The sequence below is a fragment of the Vollenhovia emeryi genome, unplaced genomic scaffold (genome assembly GCF_000949405.1).
Source record: "Vollenhovia emeryi isolate VEMERY1.0 unplaced genomic scaffold, V.emery_V1.0 DF939141.1, whole genome shotgun sequence".
Classification (NCBI taxonomy): domain Eukaryota; kingdom Metazoa; phylum Arthropoda; class Insecta; order Hymenoptera; family Formicidae; genus Vollenhovia; species Vollenhovia emeryi.
In genome coordinates this window covers 2,406,729-2,418,355 of record NW_011967225.1, presented here as the reverse complement: position 1 = coordinate 2,418,355, position 11,627 = coordinate 2,406,729, and the positions used below count along the sequence as shown (strand labels likewise).

At 42.3% G+C, this 11,627-nt stretch overlaps 1 protein-coding gene across 1 annotated transcript in view; it reads right to left on the bottom strand.

The window, feature by feature from the left end:
- Window positions 1-5,467: 5,467 nt before the first annotated feature.
- Window positions 5,468-11,627, bottom strand: part of LOC105567075 (sodium/potassium/calcium exchanger 3-like) — a 12,125-nt gene continuing 5,965 nt past the window's right edge. Inside the window, exons 2-6 of the mRNA XM_012021627.1 lie at window positions 10,979-11,442; window positions 8,085-8,322; window positions 7,200-7,367; window positions 6,619-6,924; window positions 5,468-6,528 (exon numbers count right to left, since the gene is read on the bottom strand). Coding sequence (XP_011877017.1) covers window positions 6,209-6,528; window positions 6,619-6,924; window positions 7,200-7,367; window positions 8,085-8,322; window positions 10,979-11,442 — 1,496 coding nt within the window. The 3' untranslated portion in view covers window positions 5,468-6,208. The remainder of the gene's footprint in view (window positions 6,529-6,618; window positions 6,925-7,199; window positions 7,368-8,084; window positions 8,323-10,978; window positions 11,443-11,627) is intronic.

Sequence of the window (11,627 nt, the reverse complement as noted above, 5' to 3'; positions counted from 1 at the left end):
AGATAAAGATAAGCAGAAATTCGTCCTTAAATACGAGGCAATTCGCGCAACATTCGACCGATAAAATTCACCTTGCGAATTTGGTAGACTTCTAAGACTGTGTTTTACACCCCGCGCGGGCAACGTGGAGTCTCGGGCCCGGTTTCACCGGCGTTGCTTAAACTTTGGTTAAACTTAATTCGTTCTCTGTCTCTTTCCGACTGTTACTTTAGAAAGAGACAAACGTGAATTAAACTACGATTAAAGCTAAGCGACGCTCGGCGAAAGCGGGTCTCAATCGTCTGTAATCATTCGTTTATAATTCGATTTCCAACGAGGAATAAGCCAGATCCATTTTTACGCGCGTGCGAGAGTTTTCCTAGCATACTGTACCGATATTATTGACATTCCGCTTAATCTTGTCAACTCGATGATAAACGCCAAGTTTCTTGGAAATGTACAATGTCGCGTGTGCTCGCGGAAAGGGAAAAAGAACGAGGGAACGTAATGAAAGCTGCCAGTACACTTTTATCGCGCCCGGCGCGGTTTCTTCGAGCTACGACTTTCGTCCGACACGTGTACGGGCGACGTAGGTGCCCGTGTAAATATTTGGAGCTTGATAAAAGGGGGTGTCGCGATAAATCAAAAAGGCAAAAAAATATTGTGCATTCGGTATCGAACGAATTATTAACATCGCGCAGCGATGTGTGCTTACGCTGCGATCGCATCGGCGGGGAAGGCATCGAGCGATAATCGAGAGCTGCGCGTCGTTGTATTTGTTTTTTTACACTTCCAATTATTCACTAGTCGCACTGCAAATCGCCTGTACACTAGGAATCACCGATGCCTGGCCCCCATGAATTTGCGCACGTATCAACACATTTATACATTTTGTATATACATACATGGAGAATGTATGTGCGTTCTAAATTCATGCGTGAAGGCACCGGTGATTCCTAGTGTTGTACTACGAGCATGACGCGTACAATTCCTGTGTCCACGATGTTGGAACTTGGTCCAAGTTTTAGTTCCGAGAAATGCGTAGACAGTCAACTTGTAGCTTTTATGGAATAGCTGCAAGTTGATTGGCTACACATTTCTCGAAACTAGAACTTGAACCAAATTCTACTCTCTAAAGGCCCGCGTCGACGATGCTAGAACTTGGACCAAATTCTACTCTAAAGGCCTGTGTCGCTAGAACTTGGTCCAAGTGGACACAGGCCTTTAGAGAGTAGAATTCGGTCCAAGTTCCGGTTTCGAGAAGTGTGTGGCCAATGAACTCCCAACTTTTGTGAAATAGCTGCAAGTTGATTGACTACACGTTTCTCGGAACTAAAACTTGGACCAAGTTCTAGCATCGTGGACGCAGGCCTTAAGAATTCTGTCGTTAGCGGTAAAACTGTCGTCGCCTGCGATCGAAAGGAACGTCGAGAGCTATCAGGGATAAAGCCGTCCTTACTGTTTTCATGCCTCCTTCCTTGCATTTCGACCGATGCATTGTGCGTACGTTGGTAGATTCGCTTCTCGAAGCGCCACGTGAAATCGTCACACCGTCAAACCGACAAACTGACTGATGGATCAGTTGCATAGTGACGACCACAGTGTGTAAATGAAGAAGCACTACGATCAAACTATAAGCAATTCGGATGGCCAAATTTGTTTGAAAACAAGTTTGGAAAGTGTTCATTGCAAATTTTACCCACAGGATGTCAACAAAATTACAACAGAACATAACAGATTGACTGTAGAAACTGAGCAGAATTTGTCGTTTTGTAACCATTCGATGTGCTCCACTTAAAAGTTTACGAAACGACGGATTTTAATAGCCAAATTTGTTTGTGAGCAAATTTCGAAAGTGTCTGCTGCAAGTCTTGCCGATAGCAAACAGAAATATAACCGAATATAACGGCAGATTGACAGAAACCGAGCGGAGTCTGCCGTTTCGTATTTAAATGACGTGCTTCGTTGAAAAGTTCGCGAAATGACGGATTCTGTTCGGTTTCTGTCAACAATCTGCTGTCAGATTAATTGGCAAGCTCTCCCGTGGCAAAACACAGGATCCGCTGTAATATCTGAGCAAACCTGCTGCCAGTCCGTTGTCAAACTGCGAGCAGTTTGCTTATACATACATATAGGAACACGGATATAGTGTCCGTGTGCGTTCAACTGGTTAATAAAATTCAGCATCGACGGAAACTGGTCGCGATAATGCGTTTAAAAGCGTCCGCCTTGAGACACAAGACATTAGTCGTTTATTTTGCCATCAGTCAATCGCATGACTGTTGCCAGCGGTTTTGATTGATGCGCGCGAGGAAACGAGGCGCGAAATAAGTGCACCCGTACAGAAATCACGCGTGCTCCGCTCGCGATGCACGGAAGTGCGCACTAACGCCTGTTCCTAGTCAGTTTTTATATTCAACTTTGTTTCGAATCAGAGTTGGGAAAGTTACTTTAGAAAAGTATCTGGTTGCAGTTGCAGTCTTTTTTTTTTGCTAAAAATGTAACTAGTTACAGTTACAAGTTACCAATTCTGACAAGTAGCGCGTTAAAATAATAATATCAAATCTGCATTTGAATTGTAAAGTGTCGATAAAGGCGTTTATGCAAACGCGAGGCCTAATGCAATCTGCGGAGGTTAAAAAAAATATATACATATATATAAAATAACTCTTAATGTAACTATTAAATTAGTTACTAGTTATCGAAAAAATGTAACTGAGCTAAGTTACAGTTACAGATGGAGAGAAAGTAACGAAAAGTAACTGTAGCTTCGTTACAGTAACGAGCTACTTCCCAACCCTGTTTTGAATACATGTTCAAAGAATACTTAGCCAAAAGATGATCCGAATGGATGCTGCATCAGTTTACTGGCTAAGAGATATTTCAAGGGATATTTAAGACGAACCGTAAGTATATAAGAATTGACTGTAAACAAGCTTTAGTGTGCGCTCAGTGCGCACTAGTGTGAGCAACCGAATTCGCTGTAATATACGTCGGAGAACAACGTGCGAGCTCATACAGGAAATCATGTGGGATGGCTTGACGAAGATTGACGGGGAAAACGGCATTGGTATCTGAGACGTGCCTGAAAATGTGCGGAGAAAACGGCGGAGAGATCGACGACCGATTTGTCGGGGATCACCGTAGGGCTCGCGCTAGATTGTACGCGCTATTCGCGATTCGTAGTATAAATTCATCGAAAATTCGTTGTTCGCCAGCGCGGACCGCTCGCACTTTGTCGTCGCTTGGTGATTCGCATCCTTTAATTTCGCCGCAAGACCGCTTGGTGAATTTGCGCGGATGACGAATTTGACAGATTTTCTCCCCACACTATCCACGAATTATAGGCGAATCGCGAATCTCTCGCAATCTCTCGCGCCGGCTTCAAAGTAACATAGCGCGAACACACACACACACAAATGAGATCCGAGGTTCACTCAAGCGTGTAAATATGATTTTAATATGCCATCAGCTTTTTGCAGGGCAAGTCTCTGTATCGCATTTTACAGCCGCTAAAATCCGTCCTAATATTACAAATCGGGCAGGATGTACTTACAGAAGCTGTTTCCGATTGATTGCAATTATCACTTTGTATTGTTCCATTATCACGGCTTATCTTGCATACAGCGCGTGAGTTCGTTTAAAATCAAGCAGAGGCATTGACGTAATTATTTGACAGATTTATACACGCGCTCAGTTATTTTGACGATAATTTAATACAAACTGAGCCTGCGCTTTGACTTTCGCGCATTTCTTATATTCGTACTTTTATCCCCGCCTTCTGATACATTAATTTCACGTGCACCTTAACAAAGCTTAACGTTGCGACGGGGGACGTCCGGATATTAAAATCTCGGACGGACAAAGATCGTGACAAAGACAAAGAAGGCTCCATGATAATCCAGATAAGACAAATTTCAAGATCGAGGGCGATACTGCCAAAGACCAGTTTCAATTGTTCGCTTCGTACGATAAACGAAAACCTCTTTCTCATCATGCCAATCCTCGACGAGGATAAACTTGTACCGATTAGATCAATATCTTATCGATTCAATTTTTACGAATTAAATTACTGATTTAATTAGTATTATCCGCGAAAGAACGGGCTGACGGTTACACAGCGCTGCCGTGTTGATCGATACAAGAGCGTAATATGAACGAACCGTGTGTTTCTTATGATTCTTTCGAGAATATCGATTTTTACGCACTCTTAACTTTTACCGCAATGCGATTTATTCGATAATAGAAGAAACCGCGCGCAATGTCACCGCGGCCTATCGCGCTCTCTCCAACGCCTACTTACTTGCCGCCTATTTACCTGCCGTAAATAGGCGCGTGTAGATCTTCGCTGACCGCCGCCGCATAGGCAAAGTCTGTCGTATCTTTATTAGTACGATAGGGAAAGAGAGAGTACGGCGACGCCATAGAGAAGCAATATCCGAATCGACAGGAGTAAATAAATAAATAAATAAATAAACATTTCCGACGCGCAGAGTCCTTCTAATGTACCGAATGAAACTAATAAAGTCGTCATGATATTTTATCGCCCGACCGTTTCCGCGTTTCAAGAGCACGAAGCGGCCGGCACGCTTAATGCCTACCCAAGGAGCATCCCGGGCTGATGCCCGTTGCCAAGAGGATATCCTAATGGTCATTGGGCATATCCATCGTGGTCACTAGCGACATCCTGGGTGACCAAGGGGACCAATGCTGCGATGGGCATCTCGCTATTGTCGCTGAGCGCGTCTTCGGGATCCCAGGGACCATTGTTGTGACAACTGGCGTGTATCTATTGTCACCGAGCATGTCATTGTCGACTTGAGTGCACTTTAAGTGAAAAGGGGGAGGAAGGAGATGGCCCGAAATCGTATCTCGTGCTCGTGAAACGCGGAAAGAGTCGACATCAAAGAGGAAATGTCATGCCGTCCGCTTGTAAAATAAAACGGCCGTTACAGGCCGATTTGTACCGTAGTTGTAATTAAGTTTGGGATGGGCGATCTCTATGACTACCGAGGAGCCACGTCTCGTTTGCAACCTTTCCGTACGGCAATTTTCTTTTCAAATAACAATTGTACGTACAAATTAATCAGATTCACTTTCAAGCAATAATAATTGAAGATACCGGACGCTCGTTAGATCGCGATTGATTGGCCCATCTCAAAAATAGGCACTTCAAGTATACTTTTGCGTCTTTTCATGATTTACAGCATTATATATAACATCTAGTGTATGAATTATATATACATATAATAATTTTTATAATAAAAGCTGTAAAAACTTCCTCTCTCAACCGAAATATTGCAACACTTTGCAGATTTTTCCTTCTTAGAAGCCGACAGATATTGCACGAGTGTACGCCAGAAATATCGCACCTAACAACAACAACAGTCGATCAATTTGCAACGTTAAACGCACAATTCCGCATGTAGAGCTACATTATTTATAAAATGCAAGACGAAGACACAGTAAAATTGTTGAACATCTTTCCTTTTCTTATCTCTAATAAAACAGCTTTATTACAAACTTTCTTTCTTGTAATACAAAACGGCATCTTGATCGATAGTTTGATATCGAAAAGTTTCTTTTTCTCTCGAATAGAAATAAAATATAAATAAATTGTAAAAATCAAAACGGGTACATATATATATTGTAAATATATATTTGGATGATAAGCACTTCGCAACTCCGCAAAAAGCGGACAATGATTGCGAATAACAACAATGGGCACGTGCCGATCTGATGTCTGTAGGAACTTCTATTATTGCGTTGGTCTCCCGAGCACACCCTTACGGAAAAGCAACGGAATAATTACTAGGCAGTTACTCCACATCAGTAATTTCGAACGATTCCATTACTGATGTACACACTGAGGGAAAAAAATCTAAATATTTCTCGATTCAACTATATGCTGCAGTCACGGGCTGTCAAACAAATGTTTGATAATTCGCGTAAACATTTGTTAATTAAAAATACATATATTTGAATAAATTATGTATGTTTAATTGAAAAACACATATACTTGAATTGAAGAAATATTACTGTTAACTAAACGAAATCTTTAGTAACATCGGCAATTCTTTTTGTCAGTGCAGTAATTTTCTAGTAAATCGCTCCGTTCCTTTTTCGCGAGGGCTTCCTTGAAAGCTGACGAAAGCAGCTCTCGCTTAATCTCATCTTCCCCGTGTTGAAAAAATCGACTATTATTTACAGGGCGGAAACCGCGGCGAGTTTAAGGAGGACACATAGGTAAGTTCACCGGGAAGAAAACGTTCAGTTCGAATAGCAACGCGAAAACCAAGAATATCGCGTATAATATCAGGCAAATGACACCCACTTTCTTGGTCAAGCGGTACTTGCAGAGCGCGGTGACCGCATAAAAGGCGATCACGCACGCGATGATCGAGAGCACACTGTAGCGCAGGGCACCCGAGACAATCGTGATGTCTTTCTGGTCTATGAGGATCTTGATCATCCACGGTAGACCGAGGCATAGCAGAATATCGAGCGTGTTCGCGCCTAATGTGTTGCTCATGGCCATGTCTCCGTTACCTGCGGGGAAACAGAATCGAGCTAAGCGCCGCTCTCGGAGATTTCGAGGGACTTTTTTCTATCATTGCTTTCATCTCGACGCGGACTTGCCTTGTCTGGAAAGTATCACGATCGAGACCAGTTCTGGCATATTACCGCCAGCGGCTTGGAACGTGATACCCATAACAGAATCCGGGATCCCAATGGTGTCACCAATGACGGTCGTCATCCACGACGTCAGGTAGGAGGATATCGCGATCCATATGACGCACATGACAAACGTTACCAGGTACCAGTTTTTCCACCGTTTGTACCTGCTGTCCGGTATCGTGACGTACAGTATCAGTTTCAGCGGCCAAACGAAGCAGAACCAGAGATCGGCTAGGCAACCGCCGGGCGGCCATACAAATGGGGTATCTAAAAACGAGCGTTCACAGCACATGGCGATTTGACAAGCAGTTTGGCGATCACGTAACGTAACGTAATGTCCGACTAATGCCCGTTTCCGCCGATGCAGATTGACTTTAATCTCGGCTTAAATTACTTCTTGTCTTCTTCCAATTCGTAAAACTATGGAAAAACATACAAAGTAAGTTGAACCGAGATTAAAGTTAAACTGCGTCGGTAGAAACGGGTATAAATCTGATTATTCGTATTGCGTGTAGCTCGGAGATTACGCTCGTATGTTGTACCTGGTTCCACGTACTCCTCTATCTGTTGTACACGATTCTGCGCCTCTATACTACCATTAGTGGGCGGCTTTCGGTTCGCGATGCTTTTTCTGTACTCGGCTACGAGCTCGCCGTGGAAGTACGGCCTGTACAGTCCATCAGGCATTGATTCCCCATTGCATTTGGGAGCTGTCGAATAACAGAATGCAAAATTTATACACAGACGGTCCGTGCGTACCTCTCTTAGAATTTTCGACGAACATGTGCACGATTATACTGATTGCGAGTTATGCCAACATCAGTCGACAGGTATTGCAAGTGTCAAGATAAAAGATATTGCGGGAGTGTGCGAGTTACTCGAGATGAATCGATATCTGTTCGCATATCGTTAGCTATTTTTATGAAGTTGAAATAGTCGCGTAAACTCTAATTAATTCACTGTGTAAGATTATATCGATAGAAATATTTTATTTAAAAAATGTCTACAGCACATGTAAAAAGTCTCGAATTTAAAAAAAAATAGCGACCTTCAAGTAAGCTAAAAAAAATTGATTTTTCTCGAAAGTTAATCTTATCGTTATTTCCCTTCAGGCCACTTTTGTCTGAAACACTTTGTTCTTCCGAGTAATTCTAGGAAAAGTTAAACGGGATACACCCTACGTGTATCTATTGTAACGGAAACAAGGACGCATTAAATATTTTACATTCTATTATTTGTTAAAATACATTTTTGTTGTGAGAAAAAGAGAGAGAGAGAGAGAGAGAAAATAAAATATTTTTCTTAATAAATTGAAATGACATTCGACGTGAAAAGCGGGCAGAGAATTTCGATAAAGAGACTATTGTGACGTTATTATGAAAACTGTGCAAGAGAGATATCGCCGAGTTCAGTGTAATGGCACTTACTTTCGTCCTCGGTAATGTCGGTACTGCGAGCTTTGCAAGTGTGCGCGAGCTTGTTGTGCCAACGCACAATACACTTGCTGGAAAATAGTATTGTCAAATAACTGACGAACAGTGCCATGAGGATGATCGCTTCGTACAATTTGATTATGCCGTCCCACATTACGATCACCAAAACGACGACCGATATCACGTAAATCACGCAGTCCCGAGTTAATATTCGCCATTCTAACGGTATTGCCTGTAGGAGAACATGCAAAATCATTTTAATTAAGTAAACGAGTGTTTTGCGTGTAAATATCGTATCGTAAAACGGATAAAAACACGTATTGCACACACGCGCACGCACACATATACGCTAGACACTTGCGTTGTTGCATATTTATCGCGGAGGTCTCAAAGGTAAAGTGGTCGATCGAAAATGAAATGTATATTTATCGAATATGGCACCGAGGAAAAATACTGCTAATGTAAAGCATTGCTCATACGAGCATGAGCTAGATTAATTTATGACTTACATAGCATAGTTTTATGCATACTGCATTTTTATTATCTGATAGCCTGCGATTTAACACTTGAATAAGCACTTGCTTTCGACATTTGTTTTATTGAATTTAATTAATTGTCTAGACCGTTACGTTATGAATATTTAACGGTGAAGAAGAAGAAGAAGAAGAAGAAGAAGAAGAGAGAGAGAGAGAGAGAGAGAGAGAGAGAGAGAGATTTATAAAATACTAAATTATTTTTATCCCAAAGTGTATTTGTAAAATTAAGAAAAAAAACCTGCTCGTAATGACTTGCTCAATCTGTCGAAGTTATAAAAATTTATTACGCGTAGATGTTGCGATCTTTCGAAAACTACCATTTGAATAGTTAACAGATAATAAGGTAAAGCTTAGGCAATTCATATTCGCGGATAAGAATTTCCGAGTCTTTGAGATATGCACTTCTCACGGAAATAAATAGACTGTAAAAATAATCTTAATAGTACAGTAAACAGCGCTGAGAGAATGGAGCGATACACTATCATGGTATCAAGTGAGAACGTAACGTAACAACAGTACGATGAAGACTATTGTGTCGTCTGCGAGAACTGTAATGACGCAATTATATTTCCCCATAAAATTGTTATCTTATTATTAGTACATGCCAACGGGTGAAAATCGGTTAGATAAACAAGTGAACGAAGCTAATCGTTTAGGATCGAAGAGATAATCCCCGTTTAATCTTCGTGATTAAAGGGGGAGGGTGTCTGGCTGGCTTCAATCACCATGAGTTGACCAATCAAACTTTCGCTACATTTTATCTACCGATTACTTTTTCCTCGAGATAAACGTTTGAATTCTTGTAAATACGAATACCTTGCCTATTACTTAAAGTGACGTTTGTCTATAACTGGTGATACAACTGATCTTCTTTCGCGAATTCACGGCCTCCCCGATTTCTACGTCTAGATTAATGAGAAGCAGATTCCGAGAAACACCATCGCGCAATAACAGAGGAACGTGCAATCGCTTCAGGAACACGAACTCGCGAGAACATATTTTTATTCGCGGCTACGGAGAATCCGGCGACAGTTTGAATTATCTCGAACTGGAGCTGCGCGAACACAACGAGCCGCAGTTATTAAAGTAATCACAAGCAAATGGGAGACGATAATGCACGTAAGACGTTGTTTAAAGTTGCGGATATTCATGCATCATTTTCTGGTACTGCGCAATCCGTTTAATACCGTCCCCTTCTTCCTTTTCCCGTAGCAGCTATGCTTCATATTGAGTGACGGTACTTCATAATGAAAGAAGGAAAAAAACCTAATCTAATTCTAATCAGGTTTATATTTCAGAATTATCAAATTCCAATAGATAATCACGATTAGATAGTTCTAATTATATCGAGGAAAGTTAAAAACAAAACAAACTCGGCTTTCAATTCAACGCGTTATAAATTACTTGGTGTAATTTAATATTTTTTCTGCAGACCAGTTACACGTTTCTTTTTTAATTAATATTCGTTTCTTCAAGACCCAAGCACGTAACGGTCGCAATAAAAATATCTTAATTAAGAAACCGGCGGATAAGGTAAGGTGATCTGTGATCTATGATCAACGACCTATGATCTATGATAAGTAAAAGTCAATAGCACAAATGAAAAAATTTCAGGCAATGTCATATCGTGTTATGCGTATCAGCCGAGACGATAGCAGACATTACGTCGCAAGGACAATAATCGTTAAATAATCGAGGTCATTATTATGGATAATCAGCGAGATAAGTAGCGTATATGTCGATAACACGTGTTACATATCGATAAATAACATAAATAATGTTGCGGAGTAGCTGTGTGAATTTCGCAGACAGCATTCACACCGGGAATTAGCCCGCGAAAACTTCTCTCTCTCTCTCTGTCTCTCTCTAGCCTGCAAATCTTTTCTTAAACGCGATATTCTAACAATTCCGCGTATAGGTTGTTTTAAACTATACGTATATACATTTAAATCAATCTATGCGGAATGTACTACACATATATTAATTGTCAAGGCCAGAAAGGCCAGAACTTGCCAGCTTCTCCAGCTGCAACGACATTCGCACGTTCGATAAATAAAAGGACACGCAAATTCTTTCTTCTCATTGTTAGACCTTTCTCCGCAGAAAAGCTAAGCGGATCTCCCTCTTCAAGTTATCCCCTTTCCTCTCCTCGCTTTCCTTCCTGCGATACCTGAATACACTGCACCGTTCCGCCTCGAGACAAGTGTTGCTAATCGCAAACAGAACACTTGTCTCGGTTGTCTAGGCGCGTGGCGTAACATCAAAGGCGAGATTTCCACCCGAGGTTTTCATCATCGTCGCTCCGTGCTAATCCCCCGTACGAGTACTTATGTGCCCGAGCAATTTACTCACGTGCAACGCCGATAACGCGCCGCATGCCGGTGTCGCGAAGGTGTTGAAGACCGCGCCGCCCATCACGGTGCCGACACCGAGGTCCGACTCTGTAAGAAACGTGCCGATGACGTTGACAAACAGCTCGGGGAAGCAGCTCGCGGTGGCGAGGAAGGTCGCCCCGGCGACGTCGGTGCTGATGTTGAGCCGCGTGCAAATGATGTCGAGCGCCGGCAGCAGGTAGTCGTTGCAGACGAACGCCGTCAGGATGAAGCAGTAGAAGCCGAAGAGCACGTGGATCACCACCACGCCCTGGCGACGCTGCGCGTACGAGAATATCTCCGGAAACTCCTTGACCGAACGATCCGAGCAATTCCCCTCGTCCTGGCCCGCGGACAGGGCGTCGATCCAGTCGGGGACGCCGTACGAAACCGAATCATCCTCCGGGATTCCCTCGAGGCTCAAGGACGCGGGTAGATTCTCGTCTAATCGAACAAGCAAGGCGTCTATTCAGGGGGGAGAAATTCCAGCTGATCGCGTTAAGTAAATCGATACACGTGAAAGTTTGGGAGGATCAGACTTTATCTCTCCGAGATTATTTTTCCATTTAACTTACGAGACTCTGTGCTTCAACTTTTTATATTTCCTCACAAAAATCCGATATTACTTA